The sequence below is a fragment of the Pelobates fuscus genome, chromosome 11 (genome assembly GCF_036172605.1).
Source record: "Pelobates fuscus isolate aPelFus1 chromosome 11, aPelFus1.pri, whole genome shotgun sequence".
In the NCBI taxonomy this organism is placed as follows: Eukaryota; Metazoa; Chordata; class Amphibia; order Anura; family Pelobatidae; genus Pelobates; species Pelobates fuscus.
Window position 1 is genome coordinate 9370072 of NC_086327.1, and position 26789 is coordinate 9396860.

Here is a 26789-nt window from a genome sequence, read left to right on the forward strand (position 1 = left end):
ACGTGAGACTTTGCTGAATACAAATATGTGTATTTTATTGCAGTAAAAGCAAACAGTATTATGACATTGACAGTTAAAATGTCATGAAGAACGAAAAAAAATAAAAAAAAATCTTATTTTCTCCCATTTTTTTCATATTAAATTATGTTTCATAGCTAAATATTTGATATTAAATGAAAGCCCTGTTTCCCCTGAATAAAATGATATATAATAAGGGGGGGTGCATTTAATATGAAAGAGGTGAATTACGGTTGGACAGACATATAGCGCAAATGCCAGGTTTTGTTTACGTTTTGTTTCGTTCACAACTTGTACATTTGGCTGCGGTGTTAAGGGGTTAATAAATAACCCCAGGGGGCAGTGTATTATATACAGGATGGCAAGGGGTGATAGGAGGAGCAGTAACCACTCCCTCCTATTCCCATCACTCATCCTGTCACCATGGAAACCACCCTGGTTACACAAGTGACCACAGAGTGCTCAATGCTGAGATAGAGCGCCTTTTATTTTACCATAGAGGGCGGGGATAGAGCGCCTCTACTTTCCATAGAGGGCGGGATAGAGCGCCTCCACTTTCCATAGAGGGCGGGGATAGAGCGCCTGTCAGCATAATGAGGTGATATAACGCTTTCTTTGACAGACAGGGCGGGGCTAGAACTCTCTTTCGTAACATGGAGGGCGTGGTTAAACCTCATCCTACCATAGAGAGCTGAGATAGAACGCCACCTCTTACCATAGAGATGTGTTATAGGTCGCCTGTTTGAGTACGTTCTATCCCATGTTTTGAGGCGCCGCAGTGCATGCTGGGCGCTGGGCGGTCATCTAGGTGTCAGATGAGCTATGGCTGCGGTCGTGTTATCCTTGAGACACAGCGGGCCGGTGCTGAGAGCGGCGGGAGCCCTGCAGGTGGGACCCGATTAATAATAATAACAATATAATAATATAATTATAATAATACTGATATAACGTTATGGGAGCTGAGCCTCCAGGAGGATCTCTGGGAGACAAGTGACTGGAAACTGGACATTACTGAGTGGGGGCATTACTGTGCCAGGAGAGGGGGGGGAATTACTGTGCCAGGAGAGGGGGGGGATTACTGTGCCAGGAGAGGGGGGGGGGGGAATTACTGTGCCAGGAGAGGGGGGGGGGGGGGGGAATTACTGTGCCAGGAGAGGGGGGGGGGGGGATTACTGTGCCAGGAGAGGGGGGGGGGAGAATTACTGTGCCAGGAGAGGGGGGGGGGGGAATTACTGTGCCAGGAGAGGGGGGGGGGGAATTACTGTGCCAGGAGAGGGGGGGGGGGAATTACTGTGCCAGGAGAGGGGGGGGGGGGAATTACTGTGCCAGGAGAGGGGGGGGGGAATTACTGTGCCAGGAGAGGGGGGGGAATTACTGTGCCAGGAGAGGGGGGGGAATTACTGTGCCAGGAGAGGGGGGGGAATTACTGTGCCAGGAGAGGGGGGGGGAATTACTGTGCCAGGAGAGGGGGGGGGGGAATTACTGTGCCAGGAGAGGGGGGGGGAATTACTGTGCCAGGAGAGGGGGGAGGGAATTACTGTGCCAGGAGAGGGGGGGGGGAATTACTGTGCCAGGAGAGGGGGGGGGGAATTACTGTGCCAGGAGAGTGGGGGGGGGCATTACTGTGCCAGGAGAGTGGGGGGGGGCATTACTGTGCCAGGAGAGTGGGGGGGGGGCATTACTGTGCCAGGAGAGTGGGGGGGGGGGGCATTACTGTGCCAGGAGAGGGGGGGGGGGGCATTACTGTGCCAGGAGAGTGGGGGGGGGCATTACTGTGCCAGGAGAGTGGGGGGGGGCATTACTGTGCCAGGAGAGTGGGGGGGGGCATTACTGTGCCAGGAGAGTGGGGGGGGGGGCATTACTGTGCCAGGAGAGTGGGGGGGGCATTACTGTGCCAGGAGAGGGGGGGGCATTACTGTGCCAGGAGGGGGGGGGGAATTACTGTGCCAGGAGAGGGGGGGGGGAATTACTGTGCCAGGAGAGGGGGGGGGGGAATTACTGTGCCAGGAGAGGGGGGGGGAATTACTGTGCCAGGAGAGTGGGGGGGGGGGGCATTACTGTGCCAGGAGAGTGGGGGGGGGGCATTACTGTGCCAGGAGAGTGGGGGGGCATTACTGTGCCAGGAGAGTGGGGGGGCATTACTGTGCCAGGAGAGTGGGGGGGCATTACTGTGCCAGGAGAGTGGGGGGGCATTACTGTGCCAGGAGAGTGGGGGGGCATTACTGTGCCAGGAGAGTGGGGGGGCATTACTGTGCCAGGAGAGTGGGGGGGGGCATTACTGTGCCAGGAGAGTGGGGGGGGCATTACTGTGCCAGGAGAGTGGGGGGAGGCATTACTGTGCCAGGAGAGTGGGGGGGGCATTACTGTGCCAGGAGAGTGGGGGGGGGGGCATTACTGTGCCAGGAGAGTGGGGGGGGCATTACTGTGCCAGGAGAGGGGGGGGGGCATTACTGTGCCAGGAGAGTGGGGGGGGGCATTACTGTGCCAGAAGAAAGGGGGGGGGGCATTACTGTGCCAGGAGAGTGGGGGGGGGCATTACTGTGCCAGGAGAGTGGGGGGGGGGCATTACTGTGCCAGGAGAGTGGGGGGGGGGCATTACTGTGCCAGGAGAGTGGGGGGGAGGCATTACTGTGCCAGGAGAGTGGGGGGAGGCATTACTGTGCCAGGAGAGTGGGGGGAGGCATTACTGTGCCAGGAGAGTGGGGGGAGGCATTACTGTGCCAGGAGAGTGGGGGGAGGCATTACTGTGCCAGGAGAGTGGGGGGAGGCATTACTGTGCCAGGAGAGTGGGGGGAGGCATTACTGTGCCAGGAGAGTGGGGGGAGGCATTACTGTGCCAGGAGAGTGGGGGGAGGCATTACTGTGCCAGGAGAGTGGGGGGAGGCATTACTGTGCCAGGAGAGTGGGGGGAGGCATTACTGTGCCAGGAGAGTGGGGGGAGGCATTACTGTGCCAGGAGAGTGGGTGGGGGAGGGGCATTACTGTGCCAGGTTAGTGGAGGGGGGCTTTACTGTGCCAGGAGAGATGGGGGCATTACTGTGCCAGGAGAGATGGGGGCATTACTGTGCCAGGAGAGATGGGGGCATTACTGTGCCAGGAGAGATGGGGGCATTACTGTGCCAGGAGAGATGGGGGCATTACTGTGCCAGGAGAAGAGTGGGGGGGGGGGGGCATTACTGAGCCAGGAGAGTGGGGGGGGGCATTACTGTGCCAGGTTAGTGGGTGGGGGGGGGCATTACTGTGCCAGGTTAGTGGGTGGGGGAGGGGCATTACTGTGCCAGGAGAGTGGGGGGTCATTACTGTGCCAGGTTAGTGGGGAAGGCATTACTGTGCCAGGTTAGTGGGGGGGGCGGCTTTACTGTGCCCTTCTCTCTCTCTCTCTCTCCCCCGCGCTGAATAAAATCACTGTATTATCAAGCTAACTGTAAGATGTGTAAACAGTGAGCTTGTATAAAATGTCGGCTATCTTGGACTCTTGAATGTATTATTGATTGGGTTTCTGAATGCACCTATTCAGACCCACAATCAGGTGACACGCTAATGCACTTTTATAAATCATAGGGCAAAGGAGGTTCTTTTCATTTCAATAAAATGTCTGACTTACTTTGTTTGTTTTTTTTCCGTATAATTCTTCAATGTATTCTGAATTATCTGTACTTCTCACTAACTTTAATATTAATGGTGGATTAATAGGTTATCAATAGTGTGTTTATTTTTACTGTAATGTTATTTGAGAATCTCTATGTATTGGACGGTAGTGTTCACTACAGTAACAAACTGACCAGTTGTTCCATTAAATTTTAGCAAGATCTCTCAATAGTGTTTTTTTTGTTTGCTTGCTTAATTCTTATTTTTAAATTGGATAGAAAAAGTAAATGTAGGTTTGGTTGTATTACTGTTGTATTGACGTCTAAATCTGAAAAATGTGTTTGTGTCCTGGACTTTATTTTCTGATCAAAGTGGCCCTGGTCCTTGTGTAGTTAGAGCACAAACTACAATAGGTCTTATTTGTGAAGTCCAAGTTCGTGGAGGGAGTACAGGGCTAAAGGAAAGTAAGGTAGTGAAACAAGCAGCCTCCTCTTCCCATTGTATATTTACAGATTACCCAAGCAGCCCCTCTTCCTCTTTGTATATTTGCAAATAACCAATGCAGCCCCTCTTCCTCTTTGTATATTTACAGATTACCCATGCAGCTGTTTCTTTCTTTGGCTCTGCCTCTTCTCCCCAACCCCTCTCTGTTGGCGTTCCCCAAGGTTCAGTCCTTGGTCCCCTATTGTTCTCAGTCTACACTGCCTCCCTTGGTAAACTCATCAGCTCCTTTGGCTTCCATTATCATTTCTATGCAGATGACACACAAATCTACCTGTCCTCTCCTGATCTCTCTCCGCCCATCTTGACTCGTGTCTCTGACTGCCTCTCTTCGATTTCCAAATGGATGGCTGCTCACTTCCTTAAACCCAACCTGTCCAAAACAGAACTTCTGGTCTTTCCTCCCTCAAGTGTTCCTACTCCCATGTCTCCCTCCCTCTAAGTCAGCGGTGCCACCATCACCTCTACCTCGCAGGCTCGCTGCCTAGGTGTTCTCTTTGACTCCGACCTCTCCTTCACCCCCTCATGTCCAGTCGATCGCCAAATCCTGCTGCTTCCATCCCAAAAAATAGCGCGCATCTGCACCTACTTAACACCACTCACGGCTAAGGTGCTGGTCCATGCCGTTGTTCTTTCTCGTCTTGACTACTGCAATCCCCTTCTCAGTGGTCTTACGTGTTCCCAGATTGCACCGCTGTAATCTACAATGAACGCAGTGGCAAGGCTTATTTTCCTGTCCTCCCACGCCCCCCCCCCCCCCCCTCTGTCAGTCCCTACATTGGCTTCCAGTTAGATATAGGGCTTAATTTAAGATTCTGGTGCTTGCTTACAACTCCCTACATAATGCTGCTCCAACCTACCTATCTATCCTCTGTCCGTACTCCAACATCTGCTCGCCTCCAAGACTTCTCCAGGGCTGCACCTTTTCTGTGAAACTCCCTTACCTTCTCAATTAGACTTTCACCCAGTCTCCACTCCTTCAAAAAAATCTTTGAAACTCATTTATTCAGGAAAGCATATCATTTAAACTGTTGGCAGATTTCCATTTCCCTCTGCCCTCTGACTCCTCTCCTGCAACTGTCAAAAATAACCTACTAAGTTCTCAGTGAATACTTTTCTAGCAACCTATTTCATTGCCCCTACTTATACCCTTTGTGTCACTATACCCCACTTCCTCTAGCATGTAAACTCACTGAGCAGGATACTCAATCCCTCTGTTACTGTGTCACTATACCCCACTCCCTCTAGCATGTAAACTCACTGAGCAGGGCCCTCAATCCCTCTGTTCCTGTGTCACTATACCCCACTCCCTCTAGCATGTAAACTCACTGAGCAAGGCCCTCAATCCCTCTGTTCCAGTGCGTCCATTTGTCTGGTTACAATTTTGTGTCTGTTAGTCCACCCATTGTATAGCGCTAAGGAATTTTGCTCACGCTTTAGAAATAATAATTGTAGCACAATAATTGTTGGAATTGTTGAAATGGTGTCCCCTATGTTACCTGCTCTGCACTTTGACCCCTGGCAAACTATGAGGATCCAGATCTGATGACTTGCTTTTATTGCTGTTTGTTTACAGATCTCCCGCTCGGCCCAGACCGCTGTAGCAGCTGCTCCTGCTTCTCAAGCCGAGGCACGCATTAAGAAATTTGCCATCTACAGATGGGATCCAGACAAGCCTGGCGATAAGCCACGCATGCAGACTTATGAAATCGATTTAAATAAGTGAGTGGAAGAGGGCATATTACTTCCGTTACAAGTATATTATTTTCTAAACATTGAATACTAGGCCATACAATGTGCACATGTTAAAGGATCATCGGCTGAAATATTGAATCTATATTACTAGGCTTCCAAAACATGACGTCGATTCCTGTTCTGCATAGTACATTTAGCAAGATTTGCAAATATTTAATTCATTTCTCCTAGACCTATCTGCAAGCCTTGTGATATTTTGCCAGCTCTGATCTTTCATCTGTGAAGAACGGTCAAAAGTTACATTCATTTAAAAAATAAAAAAAAATAAAAAAATTTATTCAAGTGTTGGCCGGTGTATCAGTGTTATAACATGAATCACGACCTCTCTGTGTCAGTTAGAAATGCCACATATTATGTCCCTTATGTATCTTTATGCTGTCTTAACACTTGTGGTTTGCTAAACACAAATATATATATATTAAAAAAAATACAAATTTGTCCAACCTGTATTCCTACCTTCCCCTGGTGTCTTGTGTTTTCAGGTGTGGTGCCATGGTGCTGGATGCTTTAATTAAGATTAAGAATGAGATGGATCCAACGCTGACGTTCCGCAGATCGTGTAGAGAAGGTAAAGCTTTAATAATGAGCATATCCAGACTCTGAATGATATCACACCATTCTTCTAAATGGGACCTCTGTTACAGGTATCTGTGGTTCCTGTGCGATGAATATTAATGGTGGAAACACCTTGGCATGCACCTTAAAAATAGATGTCAATCTCAATAAAGTCTCCAAAATCTACCCCCTGCCCCACATGTATGTCGTGAAGGATCTAGTTCCGGTAAGGCGAATAGGATCTGTGTACTTTGTTCACGTATCCTGTGGGTTAGACCTGTTGTACATGACATTAGGAGGCAAGCTGTCTGATTAATTCTAGAAGAGGAGCTGCTTAGGGGATTAAATTGGCTGTGGATGATGTGAGTTTTGGGCAATGGGAGGGTATAGATTAGGTCTTGGAGTGGGTATAGATCAGTAATTTCTCACATTAAAATGACGATGAGATCTTGGCTACAATAAACTGCAGCATCTAATGCATTGCTTTATGGTTTGTTTTGTTCTTTATCCTGTTTGTAAGGATTTGAGTAACTTCTATGCTCAGTACAAATCCATTGAGCCCTATCTGAAGAAAAAAGACGAGTCGATGCAGGGCAAGGAGCAATATCTGCAATCTATAGAGGACAGAGACAAGCTGGTAAGCTCAATATCTGCACGTTCTACAAGTTAGTTTGTGACAAATTCCGCTTTCCTGATGGACCACTGCCACACCTATTGTAAAAAAATAAATAAAAAAAAGCTACAACTCTAAATCTCATCCTCAAAACCATCAGGGAGCAGAGAACGAAGTCTTGTGTTAATTCTGTCCAAGTTGACGTGTGCTGTCTGCAAGCCAAGTGCACAGCTTAGGCTCTCACTTCTGCCAAGAATTGCATATGGTCCAATTCACTAAGCTTTGACCTGGCCTATGTATAAACTGATGGCACACGAACAGCATGAGTGCTATCAGAAACCGAGCATTTACACTGATTCGAAGTGACGAGATGAGTCAACTTATACCATAATAATTTGCAGTGCGGAGGCTTATGGTATTGGTCTCTTTCTGACCCACTAAGCAGTGCTTCGAGGGAAATTAATGGCGAGTAACTTTTCTGCAGTAAATTATCCAATAGTGGTTCATACTTACCCTGTAGTTTTTGTTTAATGTCTGTCTGCGTTTGTTACCATAAGTATGACCGGGGATCTTTATTTTACAGGATGGGCTATATGAATGCATATTGTGTGCCTGCTGCAGTACCAGCTGTCCCAGCTATTGGTGGAATGGAGACAAATACCTTGGGCCTGCTGTTCTCATGCAGGTATGTGCTGTGCATGGGATTTGGGGTGCTGTGCATGGGAAGCTTGGCCTAGTTTCCCATTTGATATCTTAATTAGAAGGAATCCTATAGCTAAAGCAGAGTTTTGCAAATCACAGCAGCTATAATTAACCTATTTGATGGGAGCCGGCCCTTTGAAGCTTCTTGCATCATAACGTATTCAAGGACCATAGGTGTCCTCAGCTCATTTTATTAGGGCGTGCACCGGGAAAGTCTCTTTATTTTGTAATGTTATGTAATGTGAAATTACTAAAGCAAAATAAATAAAGCCAAAAAGATATGTAGGATACATTTTAAGAAGGGTGTACATAGTTTTATTTATGTCCTGAGAAATGCACACCATAGAAAGTCTACGTTAATATTAAAGGGACACTTTAGTCACCAGATCAACTACAGTTTTTTTAATTTGTTCTGGTGAGTAGAATCATTACCTTCGGGCTTTTTGCTGTAAACACTGTCTTTTCAGAGAAAATGCAGTGTTTACATTACAGCCTAGTGATAACTTCACTGGCCACTCCTCAGATGGCTGTTAGAGAACCTTCCTGTGTCATGGCTGCCTAAAATGCATCCAAACATTCAGTATCTCCTCCCTCTGCATGCAGACACTGAACGTTGCTCATAGAGATTCATTGATTGGCCAGGGCTGTGTTTGAATCATGCTGGCTCTGCCCATGATCTGCCTCCTTGTCAGTCTCAGCCAATCCTATGGGGAAGCATTGTGATTGGATCAGGCTACCACTTCTGATAATGTCAGCAGACTGCTTGTTTTTCTGACTCAAACCGTATGCAGAGTTACAGCTTCTGGCTTGAAAACAGTAAGATTTTGCTATATTTATAGAGGCAGGGGGGCTAGATGGTGGTTTTAACACTAAAGGTTAAGAAGACATGTTTGTGTTCTTGACCCTATAGTGATCCTTTAAAAATAAAAACATTTTATTAGAAATGTGTTTAAAAATGAAAGGGAAACACCACAAATACTGAAAGAAAAACCACATTAAAACAACAGAACATATCTCAGTTAAATCAAGACTGGTAAATATGCTTAAATGGGTGCTCTTATTATTAAAAGATAATGATTTATTATAATTGAGCAGTGGCACAAATAATTGGGCTAAGAGTCCAGATATAATGCTACTGAGCAATGTGCTTAAACATTTCTGAAAAATCCAATCCTTGGCTTTAAGTGATGTTGCCCCCTTTATGCACGGAGTTATAAAGCAGCAAAGCGAAATATGTTGTATGATAAATCATTGTCCCATTTAAGTATATATTCACCCTAATCTTGATTTAACTGAGATATATTAATTTACATGTGTTTTTCTTTTTTTCATTCATTAATTGTGATTTTTATTTTTTTAAACACATTTCTAACAATGTATTTATTTTTAATAAATATTAATGTATGAGGAATTATCATAGACTTTTTATGGTGTGCACTTTTTAGGACATATGAACTATCTATACCCTTCTAAAAATGTATTTATGTAATGTGAATATTCAGCTATTGTTCCAGTTTGGCTTTAAATTTGACATTTACATTGAATCCACTTCCAGTGCTCACTTTAGTAACTAACCCTGTTTACTGTTGCATTGTAGAGTGGGGTCCTTGCCCTTTGTGTTATCACGTGTTGCCCTCAATGTGCATTTCTCACAATATCAGCTTTTCGTGTCCATTCGCCAGCACTTTTACTTCCTTCATTGTGGTTTTCAGGCCTACCGCTGGATGATTGACACAAGGGACGACTTCACAGAGGAACGGTTAGCCCAGCTCCAGGATCCTTTCTCTCTATATCGTTGCCACACCATCATGAACTGCACACGAACATGTCCCAAGGTAACCTTTCAAACTCACAGCGGAAGCATTTTGTTACAGATTTAAAGTTATTTAAATGTTTTTTATTTATTTTTCCTGGGGCAACTTTCTGTTAATGCGTTGGAATACAGATATTTATTAACTTTTTCTCTCTCCCCCCTGTTGATACCCCACAATTCCTGTTTTAGTGAATAAACCTTAAGTGACTGGGCAGAAGGGAAATGATGGTGGACAGGGCTATAATAAAGGGACACGGGGACTGCTAAAATTGATGGAAGAAATCATTTCTAGGGTTTCATACCCTCCGCTTGTGGTGTCCTGATGACCCTTCAGTGCAGGGGCCTTGTCTCTCCTACCCCAGCACAGAGAGTAGTCTTACAAGCCCTTGTTGAATTAGATTGTCTGCGTTTTATGTGTGAAAGCCATCTGATACTTGTGATGTATACAAACCAGGAAGTGAGAGATGTTTCCATGAACGGCTCATTGCTAGCACTGCTATGGGCAAATCCAAAGCAACGTGTATCCGATTAAAGGGGCCGGATACTTCAACGGCCTTCAAGGGCAGTTAATATTTACTCTGGTGTAGTTTACATAGTGTACATGTCTGCATAGAAACTGGTTACTGTTCTTGGTGCTGTTTCCATTGTGCAGGAATGTATACTTTCAGTATCTGTGAATTAATGCAAACTATACTTCACCTCCTAAATTATACCGAAGATGGCTCCTACAAATACATACTTTAATTTCACCCCACGACGAGTTATAGCCATTTAAATCAAAAATAAAAAAAAGTGATCCAAATGATTGCTTTGCTATAGTTTGGGCCCTACTGGTTTAAATCCATGTGCTTTTGTGATTTTCTCTGGGGTGGGAGGATGACTTTGGCTCTTATAAACAATATTACTGGTTAAAAAAAGCCAATTATTGCATATTATGATATGGGTGTGTGCACTAATGTGGATTTTATTTATTTATTATTACCACATTACTAAGGAATGCTAAACAAACTTAAAATGGATGAAAAGGAAATTTGAATTACCAAACATAAAATCTAGAATTTATCTGATTTTAAAACCTGTGCATTGCCTTTTTTTTTTCTCTCTCTTTCCTTCCATATTTTTTTTTGTTTAGATTCACAGTTGTTGTATGTTTTTGGTTATAGAAAAACAAAAAAAGCATTAACTTGATTTATTTGTAATCCTCTGACCCACATCATTTCTCACTCAATCGAGAACAACAAATACAGCAATAATGTATGCATCGTATACAACAGACAAAAGAATGTCTCAATAACAAAAACAATATTGTCATGAGTAGAGTGAACGTTAAAATATAACTTTTATTCGATTTTCTAAAAAGTAGAAATATGAGAATAGATGGAATAAAAACAAAAAGCACACGGCTAAATCCGAGTCCTGAGATCTTGTTGAGGTAGAACACAGAGTACATCAATACTCCAGGCTCTCCTGCAGTAAAGAGTCTACTGGATGTAAAAGACATGTCTATTGTGCTCCAAATATCCTAACTGGTTAGGAAGATGATAATGCAGTAGTTATCAGTGTAAATGCCTATAGGGGCTCTGGATGCTTGGTTTTGCATACTCCTGCTGCTGCACTTATACAGCCGCGATTTTGTCAGCGATATCGCTCGTTTATCCAGGCATCCGTTTTTTTCTTTTTCTGAGTCCTGTTTTCTAGTAAACAATGGGGAGTTTTAGAGACAGTGCAGGCATTTTATAAGGGGTGCCCTCGAAGGCACTTAGATTTCTACCCACAAGCCAGCGCTAGGACTTTCGCATTTCATACCTTAATTGACTATAACATAATAACCCTAGCGGTCTTTCTGTTTCTTATACCTCCGGTGTTATAGGCATTTTATTTACACTGATAACTACTGCATTATCATCTTCCTAACCAGTTAGGATATTTGGAGCACAAGAGACATCTATTTTACATCCAGTAGACTCTTTACTGCAGGAGAGCCTGGAGTATTGATGTACTCTGTGCTCCCCCCAACCACCCTTTATATATAGGCTTGCAGCAAATAAGATACTCTGATTTCAAAGTATCTTTTTTCTCACTGAGACTCTCTTGGCCACTTTGGCCACTGGAGGGTTCAGTGTTCTACCTCAACTAGATCTCAGGACTCAGATTTAGCCTTGTTTTTATTCCATCTATTCTCATATTTCTACTTTTTAGAAATTGATTAAAAGTTCTATTTTAATGTTCACTCTACTCATGCCAATATTGTTTTTGTTATTGAGACGTTTCTTGGCAGTTTTTTTTCTTTCCTCTTTTTCATTCATGTTAGCTATTTAGGGGTTATCCCCCATTTTTTCCTACCACTACTTTGTCTCTCTTCCTTATCCTGGCTCTGCTATTTTCTTTTTTAGTTGTTTATTGTATACAACAGTATTTAATATTAATGATTTCAATAATCATTTGATAAACATTTATTTTTATAGAATCTAATTTTATTTATTTTGGTACCCGCATCACAAGAGTTAAATCACAACTGTGTAATAATGTCACAATAACATCCTAGACAAATATATGCTAAATACTTGTGATGTGAGAGAATTTTTAGATAAAAGCACAAGGAATGAGATTTGAGGTCTAGAAAGAGAATAATTTTGAAAATAATTCTATCAAAGAAGAATTCACAGATCAATGGGTCCCAGGTGAGGGCAGATTAGGTATTGTTGTAGGAATGTCCTCCAAGATGGCATGGTAGCACATCAGAGTGGCATGCTTGTCTATAATATAAATTGCCAAAAGAGGGGAGACCGAATGCCTCTCCTGTGTAAAGCCTGGATCTTGTAACCAGGAAAGGCAAAAGGCAACAACGTAGCTGCCAATGGAAACAAAGTACAGGGGGAAATATCACAATGTATCCCATACTTTAACCAACGTGTGTGTTCCAGTGGTCAATAACCCAAATCTGCCCAGTTATTCCTGATTTCAGTTATCAGGTATTCAATGTGCCTAAATTATACTCTACTTTAAATAACTTTTTATTTATATACTTGTTTTTTATTTGATTTTAAGAATTTATGCAGTAAAGCAGTTTACAGAACCTGCAGAATGATTTTTGTGTTTTTCGCTACTTGATTTCAGGAAATGTTTCTTGTGCTAACCTCAAGTCTGCATTATTTTTCTCCAATCTAATTCCAGGGTTTGAATCCTGGCAAAGCCATTGCCGAAATTAAGAAGATGATGGCAACATACAAAGAGAAAGTGGCCACTGCATAGTGCTGTGGAATTTTCTGGGAAATGTGGCTTCTTCAAGCTACGGTCCTGGTATCACAGCAACACTTACCTGCACCTTCTACTTACTCTACATGCTCCTGTAGAAATTGGCATCACGTTGGTGTTGCGGCTATGGATTGTGTGTGTGTTTTAAGAATTAAATAAGTAACACTTCTTTATTTTCCTTAAGTGGTGTTTTGTGTGGGAGTATTTTTTTTGGGGGGGGGGTGGGGGGGGTGCAGGGGTTCACAGCTTTGCTAAAAGAGAAGAGCAAAGCAGGCAGGCATTCGACTACACACACTGTGTTCTACTGCAAGTATATTCAAGCGGGCACTTAGGGCTGCTACATCGTTGGCGTGAATGATACTAAACCGTAATAAGCTACCAGCAGTGACAAGCAGATATCATTTGGAGAACCTATTGCTGGCAACTCTTTATCTGTGTGCTTGTGCGTAAGCAGAGTCAGTGTGTCGTAGCCTTAACTGTGATTGCCAAAGTAACTGCTTTTGCACCTAGTCAACTAAGCACTCGTAGATTTAGTAATCACCAGTCAGCCTGCTTCTCCCCTCCTCCTGCCAGGAGACCACCAGATTTGATCTAGAGCTTCCAACATGCTGGGGAGAAGTCCAAGAAAATTTTATGCAATTTGGTGAAAGGTACCAATGCATTAATAATGTGCAGTGCATTACAGGTGATTTGTTTACCTAGTCATTTTGCAGAAGTTTTAAAAAGCCTTCTTAAATTGAAATTGGTTCCATTAAAGGGGAGGGGAGGAAGGATAATAGGTGTGTTCCCCACCATTTTCATTTAGGCCCCCCCTAAATATGGTGGGGGGGGTTGCGGGGGCTTCAGGATAAAATAGTACTGCAGTTTGTCACTTTCCACAATATATACAAGGTTGTGCTCTCCCACAAAATAAAACAAAAAGAAATTAAATCCTACTCCAACTTGGAGACTTACTAAACAGTGATACTAACTATCCAACCGGCCAGCTAATCTGGTTCCCAGTTTTAAACAAAATGAAATACAGCCCTTTTAGCAGGTTTCACACAGTACCTTTCTATCAGAGTCTCAGCCTTAACTGCCTCCTCTCTCCCAGCTGTTAGACTCCCTGATGTCTTCAGAGGCTAACCTCCCTAGTGCTGGTTAATTACATTCACCTGGTTGATAACATTCAAGGGGTGACTCCCACCCATTAACCCCATCATGCTGGGAATAGAGAGCGCTCCAATCTATTACTAACATAGAAAGCCTCTCTGACCTTGCCACAACACATATTATCCAATGATGATGCTCCTTGCACCATAATGTCCCATGTGACCTTAAGCCACTCTTCTTTCTTGATGATGCCGATGAACATCCCATCAAAACAGAACCATAGGCCGAATCAACCATTAAGAAAATCTGTGCTTCTGATGAATAGAACTTGAAGGAACTATTAAACAATGCTCCAACTTGTATCGATGTAGGATACCAATCATGAGGCTGGAAGAAACAGAGAAACACGTGGTAAAATATGATCCTGAACTGTATTTATATATAATATATATAATCTCCACAATTTATAACTAACATCTCAAACTGCCGTTTCAACATAATCCCAAAAACTAGCGTAAGCAAACTTAATCAACAGTGTCATTAAGTTATATGCCCATTAGTGACTTGGTGAGGGCGCAACTTACCTTGTCTGGGTGGGATAATACCCACCTCCGTGTCCTTAATAAAATCATGACTTTACATCAGTGGTAGTCAACCTTTTTCTACCTACCGCCCACTAATGCATCTTTTTGGTTGAAAAAATTTCCTTACCGCCCACCAGTTTTCGCGCAAATGCGGAATATTTTTTAGAAAGGAGGGTGTTTTAAAAAAAATAAATGTACGTATATTTATCTTTTTATTTCTACTTAATGCAGGTTTATAAGGTTTTTAACTTTATAAAGTTTAATGAGAAAACAATAAAGTAAATTGAAATTACCTTTACTAGTGATTAATGAGATCCTTGAGGTTGATGCTGCGAGACTAAATATTTGATATCTGGTTCGATTTTCGTAAGGAACAAACGAAGGTCTCTTTCAGTGATATTCAGACGACTTCTCTGTTTGCGCATAATATGATTTCTCATTTGTGCGTCAGCTCATCTCCTCTCCCTCCTCAATTCCCCTCCCCACCTTTTTTTTTTTTTTTTACTTTTTTCTATTTTTTTTAACCTTCCTTGTAGCAATGCCCAGTAGGAAGGCTGAGCTAGGTAGCCCACTTACTATAGTCCACTATAACAGACAGGCACACACACACACACACACACACACATACAGACACACACCCCCCCATACAAGACACCCATACACACACATACATGCACACGACACATACATACGCACACGACATACACATACGCACATACAGGAACACAGACACACACACACAAGACACATACCATCAGACAGTCACACATACACACACATAAGACATAGACACACACACACACACACATGACATACATACATACAAACACACACACACATTAGATTTAAGTCACCCTCCTGTTTCCTACCTTTTAGATGCAGGAGGGTGACTTTCCCTGGGGTCCAGTGGTGGCTCAGGTGGATGGCAGTCAGAGTTCCCACTCTGACTCCCTGGTCTTCCTCCCGCGCGGCTCTCAGTGTTAGCTGGGAGGAGTGACGTGCAGTCACTTCCTCCCAGCTCTGTGATGTCATCACAGGGGACCCGGTTGCGCTGTTAAAGCGCCCAGCGCTGACCGGCCCCCTTACAATCCGCATCCATCGGGTGGCCCTGACCGCATGGGCCACCCGATGGACCCCTCCATATGCGGCCCCGGCGGTTTGCCGCGCGGGCCGGGGCAGCAAATGGTCACGGCGGTACCTAGTCGCAGGGGTACTGCCGGCTGGCACCCGCCCGGTCGTCAAAACCTGGAAATCCCTACCGCCCACCTGGAATCCTAAAACGCCCACTAGTGGGCGGTAGGGACCAGGTTGACGACCCATGCTTTACATCATGAAATTAGTAAAATCTGGTAATTTTATTAAAGGACACGGAGGCTCATATTATGCTAGTTCAAAGCTGTGTTACCACAGTAGAAGAAAAATGTGGAATTGGACGAAAATAGAACTCCTGAAAGGTAGATTCAGGGACCATTCAGCAGCATGTAGGAGGTCTTCCAGTCTACACCCCAACGTGAAGGCTCTAGATGCCATAGCGCCTCTAACCGAGTGTGCTCCGTACGTGGAAGTGTCAGTGCCAGCTGACGTCATAATCCATTTAGCCCATCTAGATATTGTAATTGTGAAAACAGGTCTGTGGATGTCGAAAAGCTATAAATAATTCTAGGTATGAATTGTCCCGCGTTGAGGATGTCCTGTCTTCATATTCCTTGAGCCAATCCACCGGACGAAGGTTGATATTATGTGGGAAAGCCGGGTAAAAAAAAAAAACGATGTGATGGATGTCTTCGTACATCTGGAGATGTTAAAGGTGACGTCATCCGGATTAAGAGAACGTATTGTAATAGCCAGTGCCTGAACATTTGAGACACGTTTACAGAAAATTAAACAGAATAACATAACCAGCTTAGCTGGGAGTTGTTTGAGTGGAAGGTCTTTGTTCTGAGGCCAAATATCAAACAATCTGAGAACGATGTTCACATCCCACACAAGGAATATTTAGGGCAAGGTGGATGTGCAAACACGATGCCACCAAGTAATCGACACACTAAGGGGTGTTGGCCTGCTGGGGATCCATTCGAACCTTGGTGGCTTGCCGATATAGCCAATCTATAGAGGTTCACCGTACGGTATGCCAATCCGCGTTTAAAAAATTCAGTAAGAAAACTTAAAACGTGACTCACAGGTGTAGATAAGGGATCCAGTTGCCGTTCCATGCACCAACCATTCCATGAGTTCCAGGCATGGAGATATGATTTCCTTGTCCCTGGAGCCCAAGCCAAGAGGTCCAGAGTTGTTCGTGAAACTTCTGTGAGGAGACTGAATCCTCGGAGAGGAGCCAAGCCAGTAGCCTGAGATGTCCTTGGAGTAGAAGTGAATGACAGTTCCCTTCGAGATCTAGCAAAAAGTCTGAGGATGCCGGGAGTAACCTCGGGTAATCTATTGACATTTCCTTGAGCGTAGCAAACCAGGGTTGAGTCGTGCAAAACGGGGCAATGAGAATCAGTAAAGTCCAGTAACGTCTGAGATGAAGAAGTATCCGGGCAATCAGAGAAAATGGAGGGAAAGCGTAATGGCGAGTGTACGGCCATGCTTGTAGGAAAGCATCTGACGCCAGATCTTCTGGATCAGATCTCCAACTTAAAAACCGTGGTAGTTGGGCATTCAACCGTGATCCGAAAATGTCTAGAGGTCCCCTGCCTGCAGGTGAAGAAATACTGAAGGAGTCAGATGCAAATTGCTGGTATCCCTTAAGTGTCTGGAATTCCAATCTGCCACAACGTTGGACATTCCCAGGATAAAGCTTGCTCGTACCGAGATGTTGCAATCCAGGCAGAATTGCCAGAATTCCTTCACCAGTTCTGCCAAGACTGTTGATTTCGTGCCCCGAGGTGGTTGATGTAAAACACCGCTGATACGTTGTTCATCCGTAAAAGGTTGATACAACTAGGAGGCTTCGCAGGGCAAACGAACCCACCAGCAATTCGAGGCAATTGATATGCATGGTCTGTTCTTCCATGGACCATTTCCCACTGCAGCGCGCGCCCCAGCCGAGCATACTTGCATTTGATTCTATTGTTTAGTCCGGGGTGGTTGCGAAGATTGCTCGTCTGTTCCACACCTTCATGTGTTGTAGCCATCACCAGAGTTCCTCTGGCTGGAGTCTGAATATGATTGACCCAAGTGAAGGTGTTTGGCCTTCAGGCGTTGAAGTGCCCTGTAGTGGAGTGGGCCAAGCCAAATAATACAAACCAGATTATTCACTTAACATTATTTGAACCAGGGATATCCGGTTTGAGGGTAAAATAACTAAGGTGGAGAAATAATTTGTCATGTTGCAAGGATTAGGACGTGTTTTTCATAGGGTGAAGGTACTGGGGCTTGGATTGATGGGTCATTGTGGTAATTATTGCTATTGTTTTTTTTATTGAATGGCAACCTGCAACCAGTGCCAAAAGTGAACCGTGTATAAAGAGCCATTTTGCGTAAGCGTCAGAATTGGGTCAGGAAGCACAAACTTTCCTTTGGTTTCTCGGCAAGTGCTCCACAAGTATCCTCTCTTACATACGCTTAAAGGACCACTCTAGTGCCAGGAAAACATACTCGTTTTCCTGGCACTAGAGTGCCCTGAGGGTGCCCCCACCCTCAGGGACCCCCTCCCGCCCGGCTCTGGAAAGGGGTAAAAACGTACCTTTTTCCAGCGGTGGGCGGAGAGCTCTGGTACCTTTCACCTCCTCCGATCCTCCTCTTCTCCTCCCCGTCGGCTGAATGCGCACGCGCGGCAAGAGCTGCGCGCGCATTCAGCCGGTCACATAGGAAAGCATTCATAATGCTTTCCTATGGACGCTTGCGTGCTCTCACTGTGATTTTCACAGTGAGAATCACGCAAGCGCCTCTAGCGGCTGTCAGTGAGACAGCCACTAGAGGATTAGGGGGAAGGCTTAACCCATTCACAAACATAGCAGTTTCTCTGAAACTGCTATGTTTATGAAAAAATGGGTTAACCCTAGAAGGACCTGGCACCCAGACCACTTCATTAACCCCTTAAGGACCATACTTCTGGAATAAAAGGGAATCATGACATGTCACACATGTCATGTGTCCTTAAGGGGTTAAGCTGAAGTGGTCTGGGTGCCTAGAGTGGTGCTTTAATTTCTCTGTAAACCATGTAATCCATGGAGTCCCACTGTATGAGGCAGAGTACATTGTCTGAGAAAGATCTGATAAAGCCGTGGCACACTCTAGTCTTAACAAGCCTTTGACTGTTGTAATCTTGTTCTGAAGTGCCTGCATGCTGGCATCTGTTTGAATGTCCCTGTTCGCATTAAGTCCTCTGTCTCTGTCAGTATACAGTAACCCTGTATAGCCTTTTTCCTGCTTGCAAACACATCTATATATTGTGCTTACAGTCAGTATCCTGCATTTAAAACACTCATAAACGGCCGGATGGGAGTCTAACCACTGAAGCGATCGGACGCATGGCCGCAGAGCTCCGGGACAAAAACGGAAAAACAACCGAAAAAAGGGGGTTACGCCACCTCAGACATACACCGGGGGGACCACTTACCTCACCTGAACCACATGGGCCGTAAGACTAAAAAACAAAAGCCCGACAAACCCCGGCCGGGCATGAGCATCGGGGACCTCTGGAAGCAGGCCCTGAATACACCAGGCCCCAACATGGCGTCTCTGCACGGCGGCTGTTCGGACTTCGACGACGAAATGTCGGATGAAATGGAGGGGAAGTACCTACCGGTACCACAGAGGCAATCGCCGGCAAGACAGGTACCCCCACCGCCTACAGCGACTTCCACGCCGGTCACGATGGAAGCAATTAGCAAGCTAATGGCGGACCACCACCAGAAAATCTCAACAGAGGTGGCTGCAATTCGTGACGACCTACGCGGACTGTCAAGCAGACTGGGAGTAGTGGAAAGTACTTCCAACACCCAGGCGGCCCAAATCAAAGAGTTGCAGCAAGCGGTCCAGGAGCTTAAACAACATAGTCTCCTCGCGGAACGCAAGCTCAACGCCCAGGAAGATAACCGGCGCCAGAACAACTTGAAAATCAGGGGAGTAGCTGTAGACATTACAGAAGCTGAACTTCCACATTTCACCAGGCGGCTTCTAACGGCACTTTTGACCCCCAAAATGGCCAAAGCGACCCAACTAACGGGCATATTTCGCTTGCAGAAACCAGCAAAGGCACCGGCTTCAGCCACCGGGGACGTGGTGATTCAGTTCCTAAACCGCAGAGATAAAGCTACGATACTAGCAGCCTCCAGAGGTCAGCCAACCTATCATTTCGAGGGGATGGAACTCTCCTTTTATGCAGACCTCTCTGGTGGAACGTTAGCATGGAGGAGGTCGCTGAAACCGTTCACCACCTTACTGCGCACACATCAACTGCAGTACCGATGGGGCCCAACCAACACACTGCTTATTGCCAAAGGGGACATAACACATGTCATACACGACCTACAAGAAGCTGCAGCAGCATTAAGAGGCCTGGACCTCCCCTCGGACTCCTTAAGACAAGAGGCACCTACTTCCTCTCGAGGCCTAGACCCCGTACATGCACTGGAATTCCAACCCAGATAGAGAGCCACTGAGGCCTACGCAGCGGCCACATCTTGAACTCTTTACTGCATTGGACTCGCCAACGCCGGACTTGGGCTGAACTGCCCACCACGCTGCCCGTTTTCAAAGATACTCCAGACCAGGACCGGAGCGAACTCTGACTAAAGAGACATACCTGGCCGCCGACATCTTCCTCTGGCCAAAGGCGCACTGAACTTCCACCCCAGCACGGCCCCTGGCTGCCGAAGATGGGTGTGCTGCTGCCCGCTCCTCACACTCGCAGCCTATACGTTCTTTAGGACTTACTCAGAGGTTCATTACCGTTGTTTTTAACGTTATAGATTTCATTTATATTTGGTTAACCACTGGTAAACTATTTGTCTTTGCATGTAATTAGTTCCATTCCAGCTTACCCTAGCGACACTAGACCACCACGATACTCCGTGGAGTGCAAACAATGCATGCAAACGGTCCACACTATTACAGCAGGCAAACATCAGGAGCCAACGGTCTATACACACATTATATGCAAATACCGTATTCATCAGTTCAGCGCAATCGAAATATGTAATTATGTTATGCAGACACCCTACGCATTCGCTATACGTGACCACCATGCGCACACGATCAACACGATTCACACATGCAAAGACCTTAAGCGACAGGTATAAGCAAAGGTTTCAACACAAACACTCTACCCAACCGTAAGAGGCAACTACTGGGTACATATGGCCTGGGCAACCTCTATAGGTAGATCCCTTATGCAACCATACTGTGCACCAGTTATAGGCACTTATCCTCAGCATACATTTTATGCAACCGTTTCCCGTATCTGGTATATGCAGCCGTTATATACAATTGTTGTACTTTTGTACAATTGTACAATTACTTGAAATTGCGATAAGCGCACGGTCTCTGTAAATGTTATGTAACTGTTAGTGATACATAGACAGGCCTGCCCGCCTGCCCGAACAGCGGGTAACTTGACACCCAATCCTTACACACCAATAGGTACAGCTAGGTAAAGCTAAATGAGCCACCACACAGCATATAAACACGCGACCACCAGGTAACTCATCTGGCACGTAACCCAGTAAATAGACCAACCAACTCGAGTGCAGCCACTCTAGCATGGTATCACACAACCTGATTCTTAATTTCTCCATCTGCATTTAATGTAGTTCTGGTGTCTATAGCCTGTCCCTGCAGGCTTTTTTATGTAAACCCTGTGTTTTCAGAGAAAAGGCAGTGTTTACATTTCTGCCTAGTAACACCTCTAGTGGCAGTCACTCAGATGGCCACTAGAGGTGCTTTCTGGGTCAGTCTCAAGTTCGTCTCCACGCTCTGCATGGAGGCACTGAACACTCCCCAAAGAGATGCATCGATTCAATACATCACTTTGAGGAGATGCTGAAGGGCGCTGCACATGCGCAATAGCCTCCCAAAGCTTTCCTATGGAAAAGCATTGGATTGGCTGAGATTGTCAAATTGAATGATCTCAGCAAAGGCTGCGGTGGACCCACGGGGCGTTGTTTAAAACGTATGTTTTATTACCTAGGGTTCCAAGGGGGACCAAGGGCCTAAATGGTGATTTATTTATTTTTTACATTTTTGTGACCTTAATATAAAGGTTAAAATAGTGTTCCTAGGGGGGCGGAGCTTGGAGCCGGAGCTGAATGGCCGCCATATCCATTCACTCCTGAGACAGCTGCTGAAAATCCGCAAACATCTCCTTACCACGACACCATCCGACCCTGTAACTGGGAGAACCGGCATCAGGACTCACACCCGCATCGATAGATGCCTTTCTTTCAGAGCCCGAAGACCGGGAGAACGAAACGGCAGACTCGGGCCTACCTCCCAGCGGCTTACCGCGACCTGGATATCCTCCTTGGCGGGACGCCTGAACGGAGCTGCACTACATCACAGAGCCCACATACCTCTCCCGGCGACAAGACTCCGGTAAATATGGGGCGCCGCACGCAAAAACCACAATCAGGCCCCACAGCTGAGCATCCAGACATTGGAGCCATGCTACAACGGCAACCACAACCCAAGATGGCCGCCGCGGAGGCCCCAGCCACATTATCACAACCCCACTTGGGGGCTCACCCTAATACACAGCCCAGACCGGACCCAGCACAGGTCCAAGTACCCTCACTGGTGATTCCTGATGACAATTCACTAGCCACAAAAAGGGACTTACAAAACTGGATGCTAGACATTCAGAAAATGCTCTCTGCTGACATAGGGACCCTTAAAAATGACATGCAAAAGGTTACAGTCCGTGTCAAGGCGACAGAGGATCAAATAACGGAAATCCACAATAATATGTCCAATATGAAAGACCACATGCAACACCTGCACGCAGTGCAACAAACCCTCACGTTGCAGATGTCCACCCAGGAAGACCGCGCACGACACAACCATATTAAAATCCCCGGCATACCGGGTGACATAACTGCGGATGAACTGCCACACTACACCAGGAGACTTCTGGCCACCATTGTGCCCCCGGCAACTGCCCGGAAAATCACCTTGGACGGGATATACCGTCTCCCAACTCCACCGACTGCACCCACCAACGACGCCAGAGACGTAATCCTCCGCTGCACCACATCGTACGAGATGTCTCAAATTATGACAGCACTCCGCGGCAAAACACCCCTCACATTTGAGAACTCACATCTTTCCTTCTTCCAGGACATATCTCGAGCAACACTTCAATGGCGGAAATCTCTGAGCCACCTTACCAATCAGTTATGCACAAAGGGGATACAATACCGCTGGGGACTACCAAGATCCCTCACAATCACTCATGCCGGCAATGTCCGCAAGATCACCACAGGGGCGGATGTCCCTGCTCTGATGTCCACACTGGGACTCACACCGACATCTACTGAGTTGCCCCAGCAGACCGCCTCCTGGAACCCTGACACCGCAGTGACTTTTGTCCCACGGACAACAGCATCTCTGGACTCAGCCACATGACTAGACTTAAAGTTGCCCGTACCTGCGGCAGCAACGAGAGCTGCAACACAGTTCCTATTTGTTCACATTTTGTGTTTACAGTTTGAGTTGTCATTTTTGCTGTCATCTGTACTACCATTTGAAGTTGATGCATGCTCGCACTAACTTGTAACCACCCCAAGCAGCCGTACACATATCATAATTGGTAACCCCCCCCCCCCCCCCCCGCTACTCCCTTGGTTAGGAGTACCCATAACCCACAAATGCCCTAGATACCACAAGAATGGTGCTAACAACCTGGGCACCACATATAGAAGCATTTGGGACCCCACACACAAGTGAGACCGCACACATCACCTGAACTCCCCTCTTGGCACATAATGTAACCGGTAGCGAACTACTACCATACACATACAGCCACAAGGTTCCACCCCACTCCAGGAACGTGTACACACACCGACGCCTAAAGCGCCGAACACGTAACACGCAGCTTTACTCCTCACGATAGTGCCTACATATGGGGTTTTTCTCCAGCAGACAGTCTAACTTGTTTAAATGTTGTTTAATTTTTAAGGCCGTAATGTGACATGTGTTTCATGACCGCAGACTTCTATGCTTTCACTAACTTACCATATACGGCGTACCCAACCTATACCCTACTCCCATAAAAAGAGGCTGAATAGCAAAAGTATAATGTATGAAAAATTTCCGTCAACTCATTGTGAAAATTGTAAATATCTCGTGTACCATGCATATACATTATCATATTGTTCACTCAGATGCCTCAAAAATAAAGAGATTTACAAAAAAAATAAAAAAAATAAAAAAATAAAATAGTGTTCCTAGAAGTGCTTTAAGTGTTTTGAAATTGTAAATTGATTTTTTTTTTTTTTTTATTCTTTATTTTTGTTGTGCAAGCGATACAAACAAGCCTGTTTTGCCACAACAGCAGTCACAGGCGAAATAAATTCTTAGTGTCAAACATGGCAAATAGATAATCTGCACAAATTTATATTATTAGTAATCAGTCATTAATCAGACGAGGCAACAATAATAGATATAGCGACATTAACTGAAATAACATAAGAGTAGGTCTAGAGGTTAAAGCATTGGTTTTCAGGCTTAGAGTGCTAACATTGCTTGGGTGGGTAGACATTATAGTATGGTATCACATTAGGTAGGCATTAAGGAATGCACAGGGTTACATGAGTAGGATGCTTCACAACATGCTAGATATCCCATTTTCTCTTTGTAGGTAACTAAGCTTAATTTAAAGAGTATCTCGTGAGAGTGAGACAGCCTGTAAAGTATGCTTGTGTTGCAGGAAGATCGTGTGTGTTAAGTCAGTGTCAGTACAGGCTGATATATACTAAGCATAAACAAACTAAATAAATAAATCAACGTTAGTTATGCTTTAGCTGCTTGTCTAAAGATCAGTCATAGGGGTTAAAAATTAATGCAGGCATAGAACGATAAACGATATACGACAAAGACCTTGCGAAGTAGTCGTTAGCCCTGAAACAAGGTCAATAGGCCTGATTAAGTTTCGTGAGGCTTACACATTGCATATGCATTTCGTTTTGTTATTTTAGTAAGGTGGTTCAATGCAAATCATGAATAGCATATACGGTAAGCTTTTTCTAGATTAAATGCTTGCTGGGAAGCATTGTGAAATGGAAACTAGGGCTTAGACATTTAAACACTTGTTATAGCTTAAACTGATGACAGAGTCCTTGTACACTGTGATTATCTGTAGGGGAGAGAGTCCTCAGCAGTCCAGGGTTAGGCACGACATCCGTGTGGGTAACAGTGACTGGCGTCCCGGTGGAGTGTAAAGGTAGGCAGCAGGTTAGCCGAGGTTAGTAGACTGAGCGTTTGTGTTACAGCACAGAGAACTTTCCCTGGTATGCAGGTGAGGTTCCTTGGTCTCAGTCCTTATGGTGGCTTCTGGTCAACCGACGCCCGTTCTGTGTTGTAAATTGAATTTGATCATTGTCTAATATAGCATTTAGGTGTTAATGAACAACTTGTTTTCTCAACTTTTTTCAATGTCAGAAAAAAGATTTCCACCAGGGCCGGACTAGTAAAAATATTCGACTGGTGCATTTTTTTTTAAATCACAGCGGCCCGCTGAAAAGGGGGCAGGGCCAGATAAGGTGTGTTTTGTCATCCCCAATGACAAGCACACCCCATCTCAAAGTGAGCATGTTGGTTCAATGCTCTTCCAGGGCAGACCATGCAAAGATCTCTAGCATGAGAAAAAGGCCCTGTATTTGTTCTACACAGCGCAAGCAGATTTAATAACATGCTTGCGTGGTTGTGATACCAGGAGACAAAAATACCAGGAAAGAGTACTGTGCATGTGTTTGGAGCCTGCTTGTGGCATTGCGTGTATGTAGAGTGAGCTGATGGTGGTGTGGTTTTGTGTTAATAGTTTGGTTTCAGTCATGTTGTGTTTGTGGTGTGGTGTAATGTAATGTATGTGTGTCTTGGTGTTTTAGAGAGTGTGTACATACGGGCTGTAGTGTGTGCGTGTAATGTAATGGTTGTAGAGAATGTGTGATTAGGGAATGTAGTATGTGTTTGCTTACAAGGAATCTATTGTGTGCATAGGGGAGTGTGTATGTCAGAAATGTAGTGTGTGTGTGTGTGTAGGAGATCTAGTGAGTGTGTATGTCAGAAATGTAGTGTGAGTGTGTAGAGGATTCAGAGTGTATATTGGGATCGAGTGTGTGTATATGTGTAGATGATCCAGAGTTGGGTGAGGGATTGTCACGTTTTTTACCGTGACATCCAGAAGGCCAGGCATGGCCGTTCCACAGGTGCCAAAAAGGGATTTGAACTCTGGACTCTGGATTCTGCCTTGTCTGCAGCACTAGGGTACTGGATTTGAACTGTGGCTGCTGTGTCTCTCTATGTCCACCTGAGGCAGGTAGCTCATTAGCCAGGTATTTAAACCTGCCTGAGAACATTGTCAGTTCTTTGATTCTGGTGATCGTGTGTTGTTCTTGTTTTGTCTCCTGATACTTGTTCTCCAGATTGACCCCGGCTCCTGACCTTGGCTTTCCTCACTGTTTATCCTGAACTCTGACATCCTCTGACTTTGGCTTATCCTCCATGTTCCTTCTGCGTGTGTCCTTGTTTGTCCTGCAAATTGGAGCACCTTTCATTCACAGCCCCCGTGCACAGATTCACAGTCTTGATGGTTTCTAACCTTATCACCTTGAACTGTGTATATCTATAAGGGTCAGCACAAATCTCTGCCTTCCGGACTCCCACCTCAGGTAAGACCCTGACAGGGATCTAGTGTGTGTCTGGAATGTAATGTGTTTAGCTGTGCAGTATGTGTGTGAGGGGTGCTGTAGTATATATACACATATATGTTTGGAAGTATTATGTATGTGAGTGGTGCAGGGTGTTTGGGGGCTGTTGTGTGTATGTGTGCAGGGTGTATTGTGTATTTGTGAGGTGTGCTGTGAGGGTACTTTGTAAGGTGTGCAGTGTGTGCACATGCTAGAGTTCCCTCACCACTCGCACCATCAGGGATGGCAGCACGGGGTGCTGTGTAAGGTGTGCACTGTGTGTGTGTTGGGGGAAGGCAGATAATGAATATATATATATATATATATATATATTTTTATAATTAAAAAAAAAAAAGGCATTGAAGTTCCCCTCCCTTCTTACCTTTAGCCTGGGAGGAGTGACCGTGCTGCCATCCCTGGTGGTGCGAGTGGTGAGTAAACTCTAGCCTGTGGGGCTAGAGTTC

The 26789-nt window shown here is 45.2% G+C and overlaps 1 protein-coding gene across 1 annotated transcript; it reads left to right on the plus strand.

Annotated features, from left to right (window-relative positions):
• Positions 1-788: 788 nt before the first annotated feature.
• Positions 789-12969, plus strand: SDHB (succinate dehydrogenase complex iron sulfur subunit B). The gene is made up of 8 exons (XM_063436004.1): positions 789-906; positions 5684-5829; positions 6345-6430; positions 6507-6643; positions 6938-7054; positions 7614-7715; positions 9445-9567; positions 12720-12969. Exons 1-8 carry the CDS (start codon positions 841-843, stop codon positions 12795-12797), a joined length of 855 nt encoding a protein of 284 aa, XP_063292074.1. The 5' UTR covers positions 789-840; the 3' UTR covers positions 12798-12969.
• The last annotated feature ends 13820 nt before the right edge of the window (positions 12970-26789 follow it).

Coding starts and splice junctions, on each gene's coding strand:
- SDHB (XM_063436004.1), top strand. CDS start 841: ATGGCTGCGGTCGTGTTATCCTTGAGACACAGCGGGCCGGTGCTGAGA. Junction 6,644..6,937: donor TCGTGAAGGATCTAGTTCCG/GTAAGGCGAATA, acceptor CCTGTTTGTAAG/GATTTGAGTAACTTCTATGC. Junction 9,568..12,719: donor GCACACGAACATGTCCCAAG/GTAACCTTTCAA, acceptor ATCTAATTCCAG/GGTTTGAATCCTGGCAAAGC.